The 23,871-nt window shown below is 39.5% G+C and overlaps 1 protein-coding gene across 13 annotated transcripts in view; it reads left to right on the plus strand.

Moving 5' to 3' along the window:
* MAST2 (microtubule associated serine/threonine kinase 2) overlaps positions 1-23,871 on the plus strand; it is a 204,535-nt gene that overhangs the window by 161,757 nt on the left and 18,907 nt on the right. For all 13 annotated transcript variants that reach the window (XM_039711644.1, XM_039711653.1, XM_039711640.1 and 10 more), the window contains 12 exons: positions 1,496-1,571; positions 2,442-2,651; positions 8,369-8,470; positions 12,297-12,429; positions 14,063-14,124; positions 14,793-14,878; positions 16,275-16,483; positions 17,352-17,490; positions 17,913-18,045; positions 19,422-19,587; positions 20,598-20,699; positions 22,303-22,425. In XM_039711644.1, the coding sequence (XP_039567578.1) occupies positions 1,496-1,571; positions 2,442-2,651; positions 8,369-8,470; positions 12,297-12,429; positions 14,063-14,124; positions 14,793-14,878; positions 16,275-16,483; positions 17,352-17,490; positions 17,913-18,045; positions 19,422-19,587; positions 20,598-20,699; positions 22,303-22,425 (1,541 nt within the window). The remainder of the gene's footprint in view (positions 1-1,495; positions 1,572-2,441; positions 2,652-8,368; positions 8,471-12,296; positions 12,430-14,062; positions 14,125-14,792; positions 14,879-16,274; positions 16,484-17,351; positions 17,491-17,912; positions 18,046-19,421; positions 19,588-20,597; positions 20,700-22,302; positions 22,426-23,871) is intronic.

Genomic DNA, 23,871 nt, shown 5'->3' on the forward strand with positions numbered 1-23,871 from the left:
AGGATAAGGATAGTAGGCTAGATGTGCAGGGGAATTTGCTTATAACTCTGCAATTTAAATATTTTTACCCGAAAGTTTAATTATGTCATACATTACATGTGAATAGAAATGTAAGTTTCTTTTTAAAGAAAATTCTTCTTGATTAAAAATAGCTATCTACCAAGCTATGGGAAGTTGATGAAAATGTCTTTTTACTTGCTATTCATAACATCCAAACCAGTTTTCTCCTTCTTCAGCATAAGGATTCAGTGACAGATTTAATCTGAAGTGCATTTTCTCAAGCTAAGGGATGAGCAGTAATAAAAACAAGACATGATGTAATTCATGGAATTTCAGTACAAGGCATGAAAAGAGTTTGGTACTGCTACATTCTGTAACCCAATGAGTTAAATTTTCTTTGAATTGTTAATATATGTTGCCAAAAGAATGTTTTGTGCTCTAAATAGGTTAGCAGGAAGGTAGTAACTGTAATGCATTCCAAGTTTAAAATGCATTTATTCCATTTAGAGAGATCGATTTCATTCTTCAGAGTTTGAAATGTTTGAAGGCATTCGAGATAAAATTGTATCTTTTGACATAGAGTATTTTTAGGAGTATTTAGTACTCTTAAAATCATGAAGACAGTGATCACTTAAGATGCCAAATAATTGAAGCCCTTGTTTGTCTTGAACATTGAAACAAGGTAGCTGGAGCAGTGAGTGCTGCAGGCGATCTGTAGCTGGGGATTATCTGCATTACCTCATCCGCCTGTCCTTGGTGGCAGAGTGAGTCAGAGCCCTGCATACCATCAGATGTGATGAAACAAGATGCAACCCTTCTTTAAAAAAAACACCCAAACAGTAACAGAAATGCAGCTCATCAAGATTTACTGTCCTGTTTTTTTTGATGCGCCTTAAAATTTCTTGCATATGGATCCATGGTGTAATGTGCATCAAGGGAGTGCAGCTTTCATAAAAGTACTCTGTCCCTGTTTCCTGTGGTATTTATTTTATATGTAAGATTTAGCTGAATAACAGTGCTCATGCAGTATCCTTCAGACAAAGGAAAACAAATAATCTCAACTTCCTTACCTCCTATTGCCCTGCTCCCTTCTGGCACTGGAGACTCCAGAGCTCACTGTGATTTCTTTTGAAGTAGGGCTGCTCCTGCTGCCATGGAGGGCAGTCACAGAATGGGGGGAATAGCAAATACATCTGCAATAAATGCACTGGGGTTTTACAGGCTTCTGTGTTAGGGCTGCATTCACTGGAAATGAAATAGGGGGGTTTCTGCCAGAGCCCATGTGGGGACAGGGATGTCAGCAGTCTCCAGGAGACTGCAGACTGCCACTGCTTGCCAGGATCTTCTCTGAGGTCCAGCATCTGCACAGTAGTGAAGTGAACTCAAAGCTTTGGAAGGGCTACAGTCAATGTGGCAGCATTATGATCAGCACTGGGTTTTGAAAAGTTTTGGTGTGATATGTGTAAATGATAACATGATTTCTTTTCTCCTCCAGCCCTGGTCGCTCTCCAGTTTCTTTTGACAGTGAAATAATAATGATGAATCATGTGTACAAAGAAAGGTTTCCAAAGGTAAAGAACCCCTTTTTGAATAATGCATTCAATGAACTTATGTCCAAGCTCAGAATTAGTTTGTAGTGCTGGTTGGAGAAGGAGTCCAGCTCTTACATCCCATTTCCAAGCAGTGAAGTTTGCTGAGAATTTGAAGCTGGCTCCTTATCTTCATATCTTAATTCTGCAGTAGAAGAAATAGATTTAGTATACGTAGAGATTAGAATGGAAAAGGCTGAATTATCTTTTCTTATGTATTTCATATTTGTTAAATATCTGATGTCTTCTGTTGGCACAGGAAATTCTCACAAGAGTGAGAAGTGCCATGCCTTGGCTTTTTAAAAAGCTGAATAATGAAACCTGTGGAAGCAAGTTAAAAGTTAAAATCTCATTGAAATGAGTGTAGAAGATTGTGTATCCCAGAGCTGTCAATATGGCCATTCCTTCCTGTTCCACCACCAGCAAAAATAGATGTTTCTCTGGAGACAGGATATCAGGGCTTATAGTGATAGAAACGCTGTGTGTTTCTTGCTTGGGGCAATGGTTTTCAGCTTCCACAGTCTTGTCTAAAAGTTCTGAAAACTGCCTCACATCTTACACCCTTACTTTGGAGACCCAGGGAGGAATACAGCCTCAGGACCAAGATATTTTTACGGTCATTTACATTTTCAGAAAGCATGTTTTGATTAATTTTTGTTTGCTCATGTGAACATAACTTTTGCCTCTGATGTGCTATCTTGATTCTCAGAAAATGCTACTGTATTTTGGAATATTTTTTAAGCCTTGTGCAATTTGGTATTGCAAATGTTACTTTAGCACTCTATTTGTTTATGCTTTAAGGTCTGCTTTAGTAAAATTCAGGAGTAATTTCTCTTTATTCTGCACTTTTAGGCCACGGCACAGATGGAAGAACGGCTGGCTGAGTTTATTGCCTCAAATGCTCCTGAGAATGTGCTGCAATTAGCAGATGGGGTCCTAAGTTTCATTCATCATCAAGTTATTGAACTGGCCAGAGATTGCCTAGATAAATCACGTGAAGGTCTTATTACTTCTCGATACTTTTATGAGCTGCAGGAAAACTTAGAGAAACTTCTCCAGGATGTAAGTGTCCTCTGGAAAGTAGAATATATTATTTTGATTGAAACATTAACCAATAAGCTGGAGCTTTGATTTTATGATGACAGTGTTTATTCCAGGGGAGGGGCAGCAGGTGGGGGGTGTCAGGAGATCTGAGATGTTCCAGTCTCCTGGAACGGGATCTACTGTGGGTAGATTTGAGTAAATCACTTCACCTGTGAACTTTGTTTCTACAGAAATTAAATGTGAATATGAGTAAGTCAAAGGCAGTCTTTACCATTTATGAAAACTGGCTTTATTCAGTTGAACAAAATTATTGAAATTATTTTCTCATGAACTTTAGGAGTCTGAATAACATTAATTACAATAGTGCCTTCAAGGAGTGAAAACACCATAGTTATTAGTGTTGCTGTAGATTTTTCACAAAAGATTTTCTTGAGCTGAATATAATCCAGTTGTGGGTTTTTAGTACTTGGATGTGTTTTGTGGCATTCAAAGCATATGAAAATACACAAGGGGGCGTAATTTTAATACATTCTCAGTATGCTTCAGCTACTCATTTCAGCTACTAAAAATTGCTCTTTCCCTTCAAAAGGAAAACAATATTAAATTTCAAACATCTCTTAGAATTTGTGCCATAACTGTTGTGAAGAGTCTGTGCTATTGCCAATTGCCGAGTCCAGACCTCTGTTTAGGAATAGTTTCCTAATCCTCTACTTTAATGATACAGCAAGCTGAAAAAACTGATTTTATAAATATTTATAAAATTTATAATATTTATAAATATTGCATTCTCAGATAGCAAATACCACAGAGATACCTGGAAATAGAACATCTAAAATACTTTCTGTTATGATTTAAATTTTATTTTTATTTTATCTTTATTGGTCAGTTTGCCAACCCACTGGCACGAATTGCACTAGATTATGTCCCTTTGCCACTCTTTTCAGCCATTAGAAAAAGGAAAATGAGTAAAAATACTATATTTATATATATTTTTTGTATTAAAAAGCTTTGTGAAAGCTGCAGAAACTTCCCTTGTATCAGCTAAATTTTTTGGCTGCCCCATTTATATAAGTGTGGCTGTAATTTTTCTGGTATTTGTTATGCTTGAGAGAAAAATGAGTCATGTTTAGATCTGTGGTGTTCTGCTTGGATGGAGAATATAATTTTGACATACCAAGAGAGGTAGGGAATGTCTTTTGAGGGGCTATATGATTGTCTGCCTATAGGATACCAGTAACCACTTGTGGATCCTCCTTCTATCTCCAGAGTCTGGAAGCAGAGTATTTGCACATGTCAGCTGTGAAATAAGGCATCAGGCCTGTTTGGGTGATGGTTTGGAAGTTGGAAAGGTTTCATTAGAAGTGACTTTGTATGCTCAGCAAAATCCCTTACATTTCAGGGGCACAGGGGGACTACACTGTGTTTTACTGCTTCTGGTAGCAGATCCTCAGAGCCTGAAATTCTCCCTCTCTCTGACTTTCCTCCTGTGTGTGGACAGTGATTTCTTACACCATAAGGAACTGAGAGAGCCATAAATTAGGGCTGGCCACTTCCAGTCTGCATTTTCAGTCCTGTCTTCTGGCCTGAAGAGGTTAATCAGGGTCTCAGAGGAGGTGTGGGTCAGACAAATCAGCTTTTTCCTTTTCTCCCCTTTCGCTCGGAACAAATCCTCAAAACACACTTCTTAAATGTCCCTTCCCCCTTGATCCTACAGGCATTTTCTTGCTGCTCTGAAATACTGGGGAAGGTGTCATTGAGCTGTGATTAGAGGAGATGCAATGGTCATCTCTGAGCTTGTTCAGGAATTGACATTTGGGGCTTTCTTTGCCCTCTTCTTCCTTAACGTCTCCTGCTGAGCGGGGGCGAGAGAGGGGTCAGCTCTTCAGTGTGATTGATTTACTCTGGGAAGTAAGGCAGGCTAGAGGTGATTAAAGGAAAGTTTAGAGATGCAAGGGAGGCAGAACAGGCCGGGAAGGAAGAGAACAAAGACATTAAAAACACGGGAGAAAAGCCAAAGGCTTCATTCCACTTCTTTCTCTCTATTTTTTTTTCCTGTCCTATGTATTTTTCTGTTCCTTAGCTTATCTTTTTGATTTTAATATTTAAGAGCCACTTGTTTCCTCTGGTTGCCTAGTCTGTGCTTTGCCCTTCAGACTGCATTCTGCAAGGAAATAATTGGAACATTTTAGTCAAAATATATGGAAATTGGTGATACTATTTCTTTTGGAGGACTCACCTGAAACACAGGACATTTTGGAGTCAAATTTAAGCTATTCCAAATTTGATGGCAGGATCTTAACCTTTGTTTAGGTTGTAAAGTATTATAAATAATAGGTACATAAAGAGTACCAATTAGAAGGTAACTCAAAGAGCTGTTCAGCTTGGGAGTTGTATGGTCTGTGTAGCAGGCTATGGAGTTTTATGGTATATTTTTATAACACACTGAAAGATTGGAAAGATGCTTTATTGGTGAATAATGAGGCCAGCAAGTGGCAGAAATATCCACAGATTTTCTTACAATTTTACTGTGAAAGAATGGATTCTCTCTCTTAAAAATTCCTTTTCATTGTGTAGGTTCCGATACCTGGTAATGAACTAAACTTGCACAGCATTTCAAACTATAAAATGGAAACTTGATTTAATATATTGTATTTTGAGTAAAAATGTAAAACAGACTGTTTGGGTATGCAAAATAATGAGCTAATGAGCTGTTTAAATGCACCAAAACAGAAAGCTTTTGGAAGATTTTTAGATCCTGGCTTTTGTAATAACATGCCAACAAATCTCTTTAGCTATAGCAAATGAGATCTTTTCCCTTGTTTGGAGCATGAAATACTGTCTTTTAGCCAGAGGAACTTATCACATCATTGAAATAATCATGAACTAAAAATGAATTTAAGAGATTTTCTTCATTTTGGAAAACATGAACTTGAATGCTACATTTCACATCAAAGTAGAAATACAAAAAAATAAGATAAAGCACTGATCTAAAAAAGAAATGTGACATTCAGTTCTTTACCTGTTACCATGGGTTGGAATCTCAGGTTACTGAGGAACAAAATGTTATATATAGGCAGTTATTCCTTGGCTGAATCAATAAGATAGAAGTAGCCTAGGTGTAGCCAGTTGGGCAGGGAGGTGAAGGATTACAGGTGTGGATGGAACAAAAGGGGCAGGGGAGGGTACGAGTGTTCTGCAGCAGTGACTGATGCTGCATATTGGCAAATGGATATTCTGGCTGGGGCTGCTTTCTTAGTAGGAGCCCGAGTGTAAATTTATCAGTCCTTGGCTTTGCTGGTCTATTGTTTTGGTTTCCATCAGTATATTAGCTCAATTACAGCGTTGTGACTTGCATATCCCAGTTATTGGTCCTGCTGAAGCCCAGGGGAGGACAGTGATTTTAATTTCATGCCCCAGCAGCCACAGTTAGTGACGGATGGGTCTTTCAGATGAGGGAATCGGTTTGTAAATTACCCATCTCTACCTCCTGAGCACGTGTCACCAGCAGTGTGTGCAGGAATGGCACCAGCCCCTGCCCAAAGCCCTCCTGGGGACGGGAGGGGAGCCCTGAGATGCCACCAGCAGCCCGGAGGCTGGCACATGGTGCTGGGGACGCGCTGCTGAGCTGGCACAGCTGGCACCTGGCTCATGGGAGCGGCAGGTGGTGCTTGGCTGCACAAACCTCCTGCTCCTGGCCTCTGTCCGTGGGACACTGGGGACGAGGAGTCTGTCGGGATGTCCGGGCTGTCCTGGGGGAGCAGGAAAGAGGAGGAGGCAGTTTCCCTGAGGATTGTGGAGGAGCAGCGCTGTGCAGAGATGATGGCTGAGTGGCTGTTACAAGTTGTGTTTGGTTTTTGTAAATGCTTCTTTTCTTTTTCCTTTTGCTTTTCTGTATCACTTGGCAGTCATGGTCTAGCTTTTCATTTTCAAAACAGACACCTGATTAAACTAGCTGCATTTTTAAATTGTTTTGCCTGGATTGTCAGAGATGAGAATAGGAGAAAACAAAAGGGCTTGATTTAAAAGACTAAGTTCTCTTTAACAGTACAAATGGATGCAAAATGATGAATTATATTTATTATATTATACTTTTTGTATAATATAACCTATGTGGGGGGGGAGAAAAGGACTTTCCAATTGCATGGCTCAAATTTAAAATAATACAAAGTTGTTGATGTTTTATCTATTCATTTCAGTGCAGCTAACTTCTGGTGATCTGGAATGGCTTTTAAAATATGAAAGCATTAATTTCTTTCTAAAATTCATATAGTAACTTGTAAGTTTGCATAATGCATTAGTGGACACAAAGTGACTATTTATCATTTTCGTTGTGATTATTTTCTATTTTATAATTTTAAAAAATATTTTTAAATTACGAAAATAAATCACAACTTATTTCAATATTTCTAAAATAATCTTCTGTTTAAGGCTCTATAGCCAGGAAGGACCTCTGATGTTGTTTTTAGATAATGGACCAGCAGGTACATCATTCTCCTCAAGGTTAAATTCCAGCCAATGCTAACCAGTGCCGAAGGACACAGTCAACACTTCTATTGTGACTGGTGTCAAAATAAAAAATAATGAACCTCTTAATATTTTTTGTTTGGCAGCAAAGTATCAGAGATATAGATAAGGTGCTCTAGTTTGAATTTCTGCTCCCTGTGTTTGTATTGCTCTTTTAGGTGGTCACCAGTGTGATTTGACTTCTCAGACATATAAAGACATATAAATATGTCTTCTTCTTAGGTGATTCTAATGGACAACACTAAATGAACCTTTTAGTTTATTGCACTGTTGTTGATAAAATATCACTCTTATAAGTAACTGGCTCATTGCCAGCAAAAACTCATTTATTAAGTTCTGAACTCTTTATCTCTGTCTGTGTTAAAGCACAATTTTTAGATCTTGGGGGAAAATAGCTGTACTTTATTTAGGAGTTTTTGCATTGCCATTTTTTTGTGCGTCTGCAATGAAATGCTATTATATTTCTGCTCCAGAAAACATCATGTAGCCTTTGAAGGGTTAATTTCTGAGGGTTTTTTTGTGTTGCTCTTTTTTTTTTTAAATTATTTTTGTTTTGGTTTGTTTGCTGTTGTAAAAAGACATCCCATCACACAAATACACACATACATCTTGAAACTAAGATTTGAATTTATACTGAAATCTGGTGAAGTAACAGACAGGACTAAATCCTCTGAATTAAGTTTTTATATGCTCTTTTCTTTGCTTATCTGCTTGGTCCTGCATAACGTACAATGCAATGCTGGAGTTATTCAACAGGATTGATAAAACTGAAAAAGGAGAAACTGAGATTGAGTCTTTCTAGATGATGAAGAGAAATTCTAGTTCAAATTCTAGCTGACAATAAAGCTCAGAAATGTGTCTGTTAGTGATTACCTAGATGTCAGTGTTGTGTGGAAGGTAAAATTGAAAAAATCAATATTCCTCTTCTCATTTTAAAAAATAAACTGAGCCCACATTGTATCTATTATAATTGATAGGTGATATATTGCAAATAGAGCCTTTGAAATATCTCTTGCATGATAATGTGAATCAGAAGTGATGGAAAAGCCCTGTGTACTTTGGCATCCCTGAGCAAGCTGAGCTCAGCCTGCCCTGACTCAGCCGTGCTTTTGCTGCTGGATTGGTTACTGAGCTGGTGATTGCATTCAGCATGTGACAGAGAAATTCAGAGTTCAGTGCTGGGACCCTGACGTGCTGCTGTGCTCCCACAGGCCCACGAGCGATCCGAGAGCTCCGAGGTTGCCTTCGTCACCCAGCTGGTGAAGAAGCTGATGATCATCATCGCGCGGCCAGCGCGGCTGCTCGAGTGCCTGGTGAGTGTGGGCCTGGCAGAGGCTCTGCAGAGTGCTGTGCACTTGAGGAGATAAGGGACACAAAGCCTTCAAAGAGACCTTTACATGCTCATTAAAACACTGATGAAAAATAAATTGATATTGAAAAAGAAAAAGAAGTACTAAGTGGCTTCTGCGTGAATATAGAAGTAGTTCTCCAATGGACTGTCAGCTGCATCAGCAGCTAAATTATATTTTAGTATAGAGTTTATGGCTGAGGGGCCAGATGTAGCTGTCAACATCATTCCATGCTACTTGATGTCACTGAATGTTCCTCATGTTGTTAATAGTTACTGTAAGGAGCCTGTAAATGTCTGTATGGGGTGTGCCTGGTGTCCAGGGTGCTGTGCTAAGGAAGAGCTGTCACTAAAGAAGGAGTTCCATGACATAAATGGTGTTGGGGCTCTGGGACTCAAACCCTTCCTGTAGACCCAGCAACAGTGAAACCTGGTGTCAGGTTTTCCATCTGTGAACACACAGTGGGATACACTGTGTGAGATCCAAGGAGATTTGGGAGCCTGGGTTTGAAATCCTATTTGATGCTATTGGAATACAAGCAAAAGCAAGTCTCACTCTTTTCTGACAGGAAATATGTCTATTTTTAAATTTATTTTTAATAATAATGCATTTTTTGAGTTTAACAGTAGAAAATGCTGAAAATTGTTTAGGCAATTCCAAAATAGGCCACTGTGTCCCCAAGTTCTGCAACTACAAAATATTTCCTTGGTATGGTGGAGAAGCATCTTGAAAACCTGTGTTCTCACTCATGACATAGCAACAGGGCTAATATAAACCTTCAGTGTATATAGAAATTTGTGTACCCAATTGGAAGGGTTCAATTCAGTGACTGTATCTCAAAAGAATGTTGAAAAATTAATGAGTGTAGGGAAGTCAGCAAAAATTGTGAAGTGTCACAAACCTACAATGGAAACTTAGGTAATGACAGGATGAAATTTCCTGGTCTGTCGGAGCACACTCGTGGTGGTTCTTTCTGGACATAGAAGTGACAGAGATGCTACAGGTGTTTGAGACATCAGAAAAGTTGGCTGGATTAGGGGTCTGTGGCTGGCTGTAAAAGCACAGTTAACATGTTATTTATGTTGTGGTCAGTGTGTCTGTGGGTGACTTTTATCCCTGGAGTCACTGGAAGATGAATTACTTTTGTGGAGCTTTCTTTGACAAAGTAGACAAGAGTGGTCCAGTCTTTGATACCAGTTTTTGGAAACACCTGCAGAACTTCTGAGAACCAGTGGACTTTGGAGGGTTCCTTATTCCTCCTCCACAGCTGTCAGATGGATCACTTTGCTGGGAAGGCCACCCTATGGAAGTTGGCTGCACAGCCAGCAGGACAGATACCTTCACTCACTGATTCAAGAAATCTCCACCAGACTGCACTGAAAATCCCAGGCACAACTCCATTCAAACTGGGAATTCCTTGGTTTTCAAACCATGTTTGTGATTTAGATGAGTTTTTGTGACTCCCACTTATCTTCCATCACTTCTTCAAAATTTATTTTGGAAGTGAAGACAATGGAGAAAGGAGATAAATTTAAACTCACTGTGTTTGTATTTGCTGCATTCACCATTGTCATTTTTGCTTGTGTACACTTATCATCTAGGAAAACTTGGAACCTCAGAAAGCCTTGTGAGGCCGTGTCTGTACCTGTAGAATTCCAAACTCAAGGCAGCTCTTAGTTGCAAATCAGGAGGTCTCCAGGTTCTTCTATGTCTTCTCCACCTGATGTTCTGCAAAGTGAGGGGAGCAGGTGGCAACAGCAAAGTCATTGAGATTTGAGTAATGAATTGCAAAGTATGTAGTGACAACCTTGACAATCAAGTGGCCAGACTCCAAAGTATAGAAATAATATCTGGATCTGTGGGTTAGTGTTACCTGTTCTTTTGAACCTGCATTGCCTTTGTAGCAATTTTTTTTCAAAATATTTATTTTAATCTGTTGACATGAAGAACTAAATACTTATGTTCCTTTTGTCCCATAAAACAAGAAATATACTAATGGATGGTCAACCATTTAGATAGCTTTTGAGAGAACTAATTTTCATTTTTATCTTTAGCATATTTTTTTTTTGTAATTCAGTCTTTGGCTTCAGTTATATGTGAATTTATAAAAAGTTTTTCTACTATTCTTCTTTCTTCCTTGTAAATGAAGTAAGTGTCCATATAGACAGTGCTTGTGATGATTGTGATTGTTTTAATGCAGTCAAAAACATTTAACTATTCCAAAGTTCAGTTATTTGGCTTCTGTCTTTGCATTACCTGTTGGACTATGAAATGTTTATTGGCAGACAATCTCTGAGGCTTCAAGAAAATGATAGTGTGGTTTGTGCATCTCTAAAACCGTCTTTGGAAAAAAGTATCTAATTTTTTAATCAGTTTATTTTTCCATAGTGGCTACATCCCCTTAGTAGGGTTCATTCTCCTGTATTCAAATGATTAAACCTACCATAAAGAAGTCAGAACTGGAATTTATGTAGTTCCTTAGTGTTTTGTATGTTTGGGTTTTGGTCACCAAGTTGGTTTTTTCCCCCTCTCTCCTTTACTCACCAATGAATGACCTGCAGTTGTACCTCAAGAAGTCCTTCCTCAGCTCCAGCATCCCTCTCACTGCACTCTGGTGACCATTCTCTCTCTGTCCTCTCTGGTCTGGCTCCTGCTCTCTGCCACTTCTGAGACTGTTGATTAATCCTTTTCCAGAGGAGGTGGGAAGGACCTTGTTTCTCACATTGTTTCTGTCTTTGGTGACAGCATCTAACCAAGCAGCATTGCTTGGAGCAGTCATGGAAAAGTGCATCTGTTCTCTGTTCAGGTTTCTTCACATCATTGCAAGCTCTAATTTCCTTTTCTTGTTTGCTGTTCTGTGCTCTTTTTCTCTTACGTTGCTGACCACACAGCAGTTCTTTACTGATGCCCTCACTGTTGTCTCTGCATGCTCAGCTGTTTGCTGAAACTCTTCCCCTTTCACCCTCCCATTTCACTGGAGAATTTTTGAAGAGTTGGCGAAGCTGCTCATTGCTGGTGAATGATGAGGTTTGTAGTGGGGAGAGCTGAAGTGAACTGGTGAACTTGTTCCTAAGCAGAGTGCTCCTGCTGCCCAAAGCTTGTCTTTTGTTTTCTACTATATCTCTTAGTCCAGTGCAAGAGATCACACCTTCTATAACTTTTTCTGGCCTAAGAGAGCACATGCACCATGACTGAGCTGCTGAAGTGATCCTGTACTGTAGACTACAAGAAATAGGGCCAGCAGTATTTCTTATGAAGAAAGTGGTTTTATTAAGAATTTTATGAGCAATTGCTGAGGTTAGGACAGTGGCAGGATTGGGTGGGTGTATGGCTGGGTCAGAAGTGATAACTGACAGCAGGAAAGGCTTATCTTGGGTTAACTCACCTGTCAGATGGAGGTGGCAGAAGGTGGTGCCTCAGCTCTCATCACAAACCTTTCCCTGGCACGTCTCAACGTGACAAAACTGGGGTTGTGTCCACACTTGATACTTCAGAGGACCTTTTGAAAGTTTGGGTTTGGTTTGTAGAAAGTCTCGACAGTCCTTGTTCTGTTTTGATTTCCAGATCTAAACCCATGAACACCCCGTGGGATGTAATTATCTGTTGGTTTTGCAGAGCAGAGTGGGAAGCATTGCCTTGCTTGTTGTGACTGGAAATGTTCTGCATCGCTGCTGAGCCCAGAATTACCTTTGGATGTTTCTGAGGATTCCCCTCTAAGGGGGAGAAACCTTTCATAATTGTAAAGCTGTATCATTTACCTCTCTCTGTGTCTCTCACTGCTTTGCTGTAGGAGTTTGATCCTGAAGAGTTCTACCATTTGTTGGAAGCTGCAGAAGGCCATGCCAAGGAAGGACAAGGAATTAAATGTGACATTCCTCGTTACATTATCAGCCAGCTGGGACTCACCAGGGATCCCCTGGAGGGTGAGGACTCTAGTTATGTACTTTCCAAACTGTTGAAAAGATAGTCAGATCTCCTGGTCACTACATAGGTGAAGGATGCTTTTATTTTATTGATTGAATTTCTAGGCCATTTTTCCTTATTTTCCTGTTTGCTGTCAAATCCTAGACTGTCCTTTTCAGCCCTGTGTCTCAAAGGAATGTTGCTGGGGTAAGGATGGCACATCAGTAGTGACAGTTCTTTACTTATGATGTTAATAATGTCTTCCTGTATCATAGCTGAAACAATGTTAGAAAATGGCTGTAGGATTTAACTGTTTTTATGTGCTATTGGACAGTAAAAATAAATTTACCTGTTATTTTTCTGATCTTCCTGGCCTGCTAGTGGCCTGGTTGGAAAGTATCCTGTCATCCCACTTGATTGTCTCTTGGGGAAAAGTGTGTTTTTTGTGGGTTTCCATGAGATTACCATGATGAGTATGAATTTTTAGCTGGAGGTGAGATTGAAGTTTTACATCTTGTGTAGCAGCCAAACTGAAGAGAGCAGTGTGAGGACAGAAACAGCTTTTCTGTAAGGTGCCAGAATTGCATATGGTAAATTTAATATAGACATACATTGGCCCAGAAGATCGTAACTTTAGAATTAGTGAGTTAATATCTTTGCCTGGCACTTTGCTGGCTGAAATGACAAGTTTTCTGAGCATGCACGGCTTGTTCAGCAACAATAGAAAGTGTGACAGAGACTGGAGGTTACTGCAGAATATTTCAGTGATTGAATATACTTCTTGTTACCTCAGGAGAGCATAATTTTAACATAAGTTAGTAGTCTGGCTGGGACTAGTTTAACTTCTCTGGTGTTTACTGGAATGACATTGACAGGTTGACTTCAAGTGAAGAGCTCTTCGGGAAAATTTCTACCAAAGATTGCTAAATGCAATTTAATAGCATTTGTTGAAATCTGACATTAAAGGGAAATTTCCTTTGATCCCTGTCATGGGAGAGAACCTTTCCATTGCTAATTCCCTTACTAAAGTCAAATTTTCTTTGGAAATGTGGGGAGATGTCAAGGTGCCTTATTTCCTTTCTGTAAGGAGGGCACCCAGAAATGTCAGTGATGTCTGTTCAGAGACTCGAAGCTAAGGGAGGATTTGGGTTTGCAGAGTTTACAGCATCTCCTGCCACAGCTGAGTAGCCCAAACTAAGTGACTTTCCCCCACTTTGCTGCTGCTCAGCGTTTTGCAGAATCAGCCACGTCACGTGGAGGACAGCTGCTTGAAATGTGATCCTTTTTCTTCTTGGAGCACAGAGATGCCACCAGGCTATGTGCAGACATATATGTGTGTAATAGGTTTTAATATTAACTAGACAACACTTTCTCCAAACATGCATTTATTGCTTTTACTTATTATAGAAACTATCTAGAGTAAGTCAGGCTGAAATTAGAACAATTAATTATATTCATCTTTATATATAATACTGCCTGCAGAGTACAAGATGTTAAAGGTTATCACTGTATAAATAGGGTGACTTTTTACAGAAGGAGAAAATGTCCTTCATCATCTACAAGCATCTTTTAAAATCCTGTTTTTCTTGCATAAACAAAGAGAATAGTGTTTGATTGAGATTATTAGGAGTAATCTTTCCTCTTTCTTTTCAGAAATGGCCCAGTTGAATAGCTATGACAGCCCAGACACTCCCGAGACAGATGATTCAGTCGAGGTAAAGCAGTAATACACTCACTCTGTCTAGCACTTTTTTTTCTCTCAAAAGAAGTAGTCTACAGTAAAGAATTAATTATAAGGCAGAGTAATTGTAATTTAAAAAAAAAAAAAGTGCAGACATTTAAAAGCTCATATTAAAACTAGAGTACATGCTCATAAAAATGTGAAAATCTTTATACGGTGGTGGTAAAATGCTTAAAAGATGCAAATAGGCATTATTACCAAGTTTTGTGGATTTTTTTTTAATTTTTGGAGTTAAAAATTAAAATTATCTGGAGGAATTCTTTATATCTACATTTGTAACATGTGATGGGTATTGAAAAGAGTTGACTTTAGTAAAACCACTGGAAAAATTTAATTATGTAGCTGGCTAGGTTTCAAAGATGCTCATTTTATTGTTTTTTAAAAAATATAATATTAATGAAAGGCCTGAATCTTACAGTCCACTGACTTTTTGTGCTAATAATTTATGGAGGGAATCTGCAAACACCATATGGATACAGACAATTGTCCTAAAGCTGAGGACTCCAGAAATTCAGAAATTGATTGAATTTGAGTTAATGGATTCTTAAAGAAGAAAAGGAAAAAAAAAAAAAAAAATATATATATATATAAAATTAAGTCATTCCTGCCCCTGATTTTCATTTTCTTGTTGTCTTTCCCCAGAGCCGTGGGGCCTCCGTCCAGTCAAAGAAAACTCCGTCTGAAGAAGAGTTTGAAACTATTAAACTGATCAGTAATGGTGCTTATGGGTAAGACTTTTAGACTTTCAATTAGAAGAAAATGCTATTATTGTCCTACCCAGCAAAGGGCTACAGCAAGGTCTGGCAAATGTCTGGGTTTTGTTGGGTCCAAAGCATAAAGTAATTTCACTTGGGTCTTACAGACGTTCCACAGTTATTGTATCTTCTGCATTCTTCTGGGAGATGCCATTTTTTCATTTATTCAGTTTATATATGTAACATATGTGGCTGTTCGTGAGCCCTTGAAATGCTAAAAGAAGTGCTAGAGTTACACTGGGGTAAATCTACTGTGAGGACTAATACACGAGAAAGGCTATTAGATTTTATTATCCATTGAAGAATCAAGTATGAATTCAGTCAGTTGCAATTTTAACCACACACACCAACCTATCCAGAATTTTAAAAGGCAGTTCCTGACTCTTTGCAGTTCATAAATCCTTACCAGTGAGGTCATTAGGCTGTTACTGAAAAGCAGTGATACTCAGTAGGTCATAACAACAAAACTTGAGCATGTGCTTGAACGTTTTGTGGAAATGGGTGCTTAGTTCACAACAAATCACTTTTTAAAAATTATATGTGGAAAAAGTGTAAGCATGGGTTTTTAGTGAGTGAAGACACAATGGAGCATGTTGAAGAGTCATTATGAGACAAAAAGATTTTAAATCTCTTCAGTCATACTTCTGCACAAGCCCCATGCAACTTTGTAAAAAGGGGAGAGAGAAGTGGTGGTTTTGCTGTTAGTCACATGTCTTTATCCTGGGTTTATTTTATAGCCAGTGGCTGGTGAGACACAATACCACGTTAAATGTAAGGTACTCCAGAGAAAAGGAAACAAGTACTGATTCAATAAGGCAGGCAGACTGGATGACAATTTTATTTGCAAACTGTATTATTAATGTGAAGGAATCTAATGATCTGCAAATGATAGAAGTGTAAGAGATACTTTACTGAAGGAAATCCCTGGTCACAGCACTACGTCAAATTAATTTTATGGAGCTTGGAAATAACTCCTGCTGATTCCATAGATCTTGGACAATTTTTTAAGCAAAGTGGTCACTGTAGTGTTGAAAATTACATGCTGCTCTGCAGTGGTGCATATGGAGATTTGTGACATTGGTGTTTGAGGTATCTCCTTGTTTGTCACATCAGCAAAAATGCTGCTTTGTTCAGGAAGGCGGAGTAGCTTTGGGAAGGAAGCATCATGGGGCTCCTTCTTTTCTAGTGAAGCTTGCCACTGAAACAGGATTTTCTGGAGTCATGGATAAGTCTGTCAGGATTCATTCAAAAGAGTAACATCACTGTTTAAAAAACCCCAACAAAACCACAAAGAACTGCAAACCTAAACCCACAACAAAGCAGTTTGGACTAAAATGGACTTCTTCCTCTCTCTTTGGTGGTTTTGCAGAGCGGTGTATTTGGTGCGGCACAAGACCACCCGCCAGCGTTTTGCCATGAAGAAGATCAACAAGCAGAACCTGATCCTGAGGAACCAGATCCAGCAGGCCTTTGTGGAGAGAGATATCCTGACATTTGCTGAGAACCCCTTCGTGGTCAGCATGTTCTGCTCCTTTGAGACCAAGCGGCACCTGTGCATGGTTATGGAGTATGTGGAAGGTATGGTTGCTGGTATCCACTCCTCCAAAGGGGTCTGTGAATCCCTGGGACTGATGCAATACGTTTGCAGTGAGCTGAGCCTCACTGCTGAGGTCAGAAGTCAGCATGAACTTCCCAGTCTTCACTGGAAAGGAAACCCTCCCTCCCTCCTGTGGGATGGTATGGCTGGATCCATAGCACATTTGCTTGACATTCCACTTAGAAAATGATTTAAGAAACATAAGTCTTTGTTCTTTAGCCGCCTTTTAAAAAATAAAGTGTCATTTTATGCTGGGGTTGGTTTTTTTCATTGTTTGGTTTGCTTATACTTTGAAATATAATTTGATTTTATTTTATCAGTATATCTTATTATAAGCAATATCCACTGGTGGATAGGATTAATTTCTTATGCCTGGCTTGCTTGACTGAATATTTGAGAAATAAGATTATACTTATTGTATCAGTGCTCTTTCAGATAAATTAGTGGAATGAAATCAGATGTATTGACAATAGGAAATTTTAATATTAATTCCTCTTTGCAAGTAGAAATGAAGGTCGACTGAAATGTGTGGCCAGTGTTCCCAAGGAAGCTTCAATCACGAGCCCATAGACTTATTTTCTTCAAGGCTTCCTGCAGTTTGCAAATGGCATCTGTACAATTCCTGTCCAAGCCTGCCCAACATATATGGATCTCAATTTTCCTAGATTTTAGTATTTGTTTTAAGTTCAAGACAGAGTACAGAGAGATCTTCAGAATTCTTCCTAACAGGGTTGTAAGAGACAGCCTTTAGAAAACATAGTCTGATCTTGTACTGCAGACCCATAGCTGTTGTTTCTTGCTGATATTTGCCATTTCAACATGCCATATGTGCAAATGTTTTGTTTCTAGGAGGTGATTGTGCTACGCTGCTCAAGAACATTGGTGCCCTACCCGTTGATATGGCGAGGATGTATTTTGCTGAGACTGTTCTGGCACTGGAGTACCTACACAATTATGGGATTGTTCACCGTGACCTAAAACCTGATAAGTAAGTCTTTGGGCCCTCAGAGGCAACAGACCCAGGCCTTCAGGGGCTTTCTCTGTAGGTAACAGGACATGGGGGCTGGAGACACCATTGATCAACAGCATCTGACATAGAGGAGGTTTTATGGAATCTCTTGCTACTGATGTAGAAACAGATGGGCACTGGGAAAGGGTGGGAAGAATGTCTTCAGGTATATTATCCCAAAGATGTTGCTACACTGATGGTGTTTTGGCAGAAGGTAGTCCCACTCCTGGTTGCCTTGTCTGCTCTGTGATATTTGGCTGCACAGGGGGTTTTTTCCAGGTGTTTAATGGGGATGTATCACTGAGATTGTCCTTCACATTATCTTGTGTTCTTTTTGTTTGAAATTGCTTTTGGGAAACAATTAAATGAATGTTGTATTATTTTACTTCTCTCTCTTTTAGTCTTCTGATAACTTCAATGGGTCATATTAAACTAACAGACTTTGGACTGTCCAAAATTGGGTTGATGAGTCTTACAACTAATCTTTATGAGGGCCACATTGAGAAGGATACGAGGGAATTCCTGGACAAGCAGGTAAGCTGAAAAAAGTTGTTTGTTGATGTGGGATCAGATGCAGGATTCTGTCATGGGGTAGAATCAAAGTTAATAGCACTCCTTCTCTACCTTGATGCTGTGCTGTGCACTGTAAATTGGGAGGAAAAGGTACAAGTCCATTCTCATGTTTGTACATAAATTGACATAGGTTGTTATTTCAGTTTCTTGTTTTGGAGTCGTGCACTTCAGCTCTTAGTTTAGGATCCTGAAAGGGTGGCCCAGGCAGCAGTGCAGGTGTAAACAGAAATTGGTTTAGGGATGTAACATGGATTTTGCTGAAGGTTGTTCCACGATCTCCCCCTTCTGGTGCTTAGAAAGTTCATGGCAAGTTTCTATATGCTTCTTGTAATTTTGTCTAACAGCTTAAACATTGATTTTTATCCCCATGATATTTACTAAGGGTCATTTTTCTCCTTAGCCTTCATTTTGCTAGGCTTAACCAGCTAAGTTCTTGTAGCTAACAAGATGGATTTTCCTTTGATGAATGAATAGCTTTTGCATGTAACTCGTTCTGTTTGAGTTGATATTTTCTGGACATGGTTGTTCTGGATGCAGGGTCACCAATGCCTTGTATAATGGGATTAAAAAATGCTTATCTCTTCTGAAAATACCTAGGATCACAGCTGAATTTTGCAGCTGAATTTTTATTTGTGCCAAGTGTTGATTCATAATTATCCTGTGGTGTTGTCTTCCTGTTGTCTTCTGAATAAGGATGCTTTTTCTAACAGAACTCTCCTAGGTCATTAGATCATATTCTTGTACTTTACAGTGGTACATTTTTTACAACTATTTTGTTATTGTTGTTGCTGCTTTTAAGCCCCAGGCAATTTAGATCTTCCAAGGTAATTTCCTTAGCCATTGTCCATGCCAGCTGTACCTCCCAGGATTAAGGCTGAAGTGTGTAATCATGCTGGGCTGCTAATTCTGCATCTGTGAAACTAAATTCTGTTAGCACAGAGATGTGAGAGGCTTGTCAAAACTCAGTTCCTGATAGCTGTAGCTGTGCCAGCAGACATCCATCAAGCTGTCAGACCTAAACACACAGAATATGCATTTTTCCCATATGCTTTCCTGTGCATGCACCAAAGAACTACTTAGCTGGCATGTCCACACTAGGAACATTTAATTTCATGTGATGTTATTTCTGTGCAGGTAATGTCTTCTTCAAGTATAGACTCTTGCTCCATGGCAGTAGTTCACAGCATGAAGTGGTTAGTGGCAAAAAAATTAATAACTTCCTTGTAAAGCTCTGAAGGGGGGAAGAAAGAAAGAAAGAAAGAAAGAGAGATAAAATAAGCTTTGACGTGCATTTGGCAATTTGTAAATTTATTGCTTTCTTGCATGTTTCTCTTGAGGTGTGTGGCACTCCAGAGTACATTGCACCAGAAGTGATCCTGCGCCAGGGCTATGGGAAGCCTGTGGATTGGTGGGCCATGGGCGTCATCCTCTACGAGTTCCTGGTCGGCTGCGTTCCTTTCTTTGGGGACACACCTGAAGAACTGTTTGGACAAGTGATCAGTGGTAAGTTTCTGCTCACAGCACATTTCAAAATGTGCTGTGAAAATATTGAGGGCCCACAGTTTAGTCAGGAAGGACTAGGTATAAAATAATGGGGTTTAATTTTAGTGTTTCTAAATTTCTGTGTCAAAGCAGCTTCCATCTGATTTCAGCTATGGAAACTTGTGTTGTTTAACATCTTCCTAAATAGTTCTCTCATGGTGTGGGAGTCATACAAATCCTTGTGGGATTGATGAAAAATATTTGGGGATTTTTCTGTTCTGTCTTTTAACTTAAGTGATGGAGAATTTGAAAGGAGTAGCCACCAGCTGGTCTAATTCAGGCTGATTTTGGTTATTGTTTTTGTAGGTCCAAATGCTAGTCAGTTAGTAATTTTATATAAGTGAAATGAAAGGAAATTCTGAGCACAATGCATTGAAGTTGTTGTACTCAATACCTTCACATCTTGTGGCTTTTTAAACCTTTCTCATGCTTGGAGTTGGACAGACAATTGCTTTGTGTTCACTCAGTGAATATTCCACTGAAATAATTTTCTATTGGGAATGCTTTCTGAAGCAGTAAATTTTTAACACACTTGGCAGATGTCCTTTGTAAGAAGAAAATTTCATCAAAGCACTAAATATGATGCATGAAATTGTTACCTGTGAATTGTTCTCTCTGTTCCAAGTATAACGACTCTGGAATGTGCAGGCAGGAGATACAGCCACAGTATTGTCACTGCCTTTGTTTATGGATTGTCATGGAAGTCCCATTTCATACTTTATTAATAGAGTCCTTAAAGCTTTTTTTTTGTCTCCACAAGCACTGCTTGGATTGACAGCAGCTTTAGCTGATGCTGAATTTTATGCATTTTGAAAAATGTCAATGCTTGAATTATATTAAGCTGCTGAATTCAAGGTATTTACGCTTCTGGGGCAGTTCTCAATACTGCACTTTGAGGTGTAGGAGTATGAATGGTTATTCAAATTAGTTGGGAAGCTGGTAGAAAATGTCAAGTCTCTTTTTGTCCCCAGATGAAATTGCCTGGCCAGAAGGAGATGATGCACTGCCCCCAGATGCCCAGGACCTCATTTCTAAGCTTCTTCGCCAAAATCCTCTGGAAAGAATGGGAACAGGTAAGAGCCTTATGCACAGGAAAGCACTGCCCAGAAGCAGGGGATGAAGCTACCTGGCCAGTGATGCACACCCATTTGTGTTGAGGAATGCTCATCTAGAGCTGGGGAGCAGTTTGTACTGGATTCAGTGTGGAGGAGCTCTGAGAATTGGTGTCACATGTCCGTGAGCCAGGCAGATATTGCTGTCCTGTCTGGGAAACAGGAAAGGGCCACTGTCAGCTTGGCAACATCACTTCTCTGATTTCTGCTGCTCCATTATAGGCTTGAGGGTTGTGTCTCCATTTGAACAGTGTCTAATCAGATTTCTTTGAAGTTCTCTTTGAGTAGAAGCTTAATCCTTGTCATGGATGTGAATTCCTGGCTGTAATAAAGTAAATGAAAATGCTCCCGTTCCTAGAGGCCTGTAGTATAGAATTCTCCAAACATATAGCAAAGTCTGATAATCCTTTTGGCAAAGTCAGATATGTCTGTCAGTCTTTCTGCATTATAATGTCAGATTGGAAGTTTTGCAAGCCAACACTTCTCATTTCCTCATAGTAAATAATCGTAAATGATCTCTAGCTACACTTGTTTTAAACTAATTTGTGCAATGCTGTGGCTCCACATGACAGCTCATCTTTCATTGATTTGACTAGTTTAATTTAATTTGGGATTTTCAGTTCAAAGCTACACTTTAAGGATAAAAAAAAAGCTTAGAGATAAATATATAACAATTCCAAAAGGTATGTGTATTCAGCAGACTTAGCCCACGTGCACACAAGGGTGATGAATAGATTATGAATTAATAATGATATCAGATGGTTTTCACATGTTCTTCTCTACTTAAAATCCATGTACTTGAAAGATGTTGCTGTCATGGAAAAGATGTAGAGTTTCTAGCCTTATAAAAGGAGTTGATGGACTGATTTTTTTTGATTTCTTATATACCTGTAGTGCTGAGACTGCTGTTTCACTTGGCATGTTGTAGTGCCACTGGCACTCAGCAAACCTTTTATCTCTTTTCCTCTGCTCTTTTCTTTTCTAAAAGGATGGTAGCATCTGCAATGAATATTAATTTCATCTGAAAAAAAATGCATAAATGGGTAGACAGATAGTCTTTACTTTTTCCTTCTGGGTACCCAAGCTTCTGAGCTTAATAATAATAGATACTAATTCAGGTAGATAGGTGAGCCCTGTCTTGTTCTAGACACATGAATGAGTTTATTCACAACAGTGGAGTTGTGAGTTGTCATTCACATTTTAAGTGCCTCTCAGAGTCTGCTCTCTTCATTCAGTTTTGAACAAGATGGTGTTTAGAGTTTGAAAATTTTAAATTAAGGTTCTTAATCTTGCAATTCGCTGTGGAATGCAACAGCAGATGCTGTCTTCCATCCTCTGTGTTGTTGCTAAGCAGGAAGAGGAGGTGGGAAGGAGGAAATCTTGTTCAGGTTCTATCCTGCATGGCCACTTTGGTTAAAGGGTAAATTTCTCAAAATTCCTGGAAAATGTGTGTCTTAAAAATACTTGAGTACATTCTCTTAGGCTCTTGATATTTTTAGGGTTTGTTTTTCATATTATGCAAATGCTGAAAGAAATACTCTGCAATAAAAGGTGCTTATTTCAGGTAGTGCCTTTGAAGTGAAGCAGCATCGGTTCTTTAAAGATCTGGACTGGAATGGATTACTCCGGCAGAAAGCTGAATTCATCCCACAGCTGGAATCTGAGGATGACACAAGCTATTTTGACAGTAAGACTCGAGATTTGGCCTAAACAGCATCATATTTCTTGTGCATATTTCATTTTTGAAATTGTTAGAGATAAGTTGTTTTAGAAATTGAATAAAACACTTGATGGGAATTGCTTTAAAAAGTTTCTGTGGAATGCCAAGGAAGGTTTCTTTGAAGGCAAATTAATTTTAAATGAAAAAATGTTGCTGCTGGAGTCAGTTGGCCTTTCACTGGTTCCTGTGGTCCTGCCAGCCATGGGCCTGCAGTGAGAGGTGCTGCCATTGTCATGCTGGGTTCATTAAACTTCTTCCAAAGCATTTGGTAAATCCAAATTCCTTGAGTTTTTGAGCAACATGATCTTTCCCTAGTGACTGTTTTCAGCCAATAAATGTTTTTAAAAAAACCCAAAACAAATCCTAGACCTTGAAGACAAGTATGTGGGGAAAATTCTTAAGAGATTTGAAGTAATTTGAATTATTTTTGCTGCAAGTGTATCGCTTTATTTTAGTATTACTAGCTCTAATGAGATATGAAGTGTCTGTCTGGTGTATATAAATGTCTGGGAACTGCCATAGTATCAGTGCTGTGTCAGATTCCTGGTATTTCAAGATAAGCACCAGACAGAGTCAGTGCTCTTGGGAGAGAAGGGAGGAGCATCACAGGAGGGATGGAGAGATCTCTGTTCCCAGAACCTCTGCTCCCTAACTTTTCTCATTTGTCTTGGGAAGCTGAGCAGGTGGAAGGGGCTTGGTCAAGGTGAGATCTTTCCCCCTCTCCAGCTGCAGAATGGGATACTGGCTGTTTCAGTTCCCTGAGATATGGAAATTTCTGCTCTGCATCAGTGGAATCTCTCCCATCTTGACCTGGTTGAATCTGTGTGAAGCACATTTTTGCTCTGCTCCTGTGCTTTGCTGAGAGTAAAAGGAGAGAGAGAGAAGCTGCCTCCAGCCCCTTGGCTCTCACACTGCACAAGCAGTGATTCCATTTAGATAGTGCTCTTCCAGTTTGGGGAAGGGGCTTTTAGGGTGGGGCTTGTTTGGAGAGGTTGGATTGGCAGAGAAAGATAGATTGAGAAATCTCCGCGTGGTTGCTGCAGAGAACAGCTGGAGTCGAGCTGTGCAGAGGGGGCAGAGGTGGGGTTTCTACATGTATTGAGGTTGTACTGGTACAACATACACGGAGAAACTGCTGTGGTGGGCTGTCCTCACCACTAACTGCACCTACAGGATGGGGCAGCTTTGGTCACTGAGTTGGGTCAGCAACTGGCAGAGGCCCAGTGCAGCATCCATGAGCAGATCCTGCTGGATAAAAGCAAAACCACTGGGTCTGTCAAGTCAGAGCTATGGGAAAGTCCCCACTGCCCTGGCACACTCGGTGTCAGGGTGACCTTGATGTGAGTCCTTTATAAAGGCTGGAATTCTCACATCAGGAAATATCTCACTTACACACTGATAGAAGTTGGTGTT

This window comes from Passer montanus, unplaced genomic scaffold (assembly GCF_014805655.1).
Source record: "Passer montanus isolate IOZ18808 unplaced genomic scaffold, ASM1480565v1 scaffold25, whole genome shotgun sequence".
NCBI lineage: Eukaryota > Metazoa > Chordata > Aves > Passeriformes > Passeridae > Passer > Passer montanus.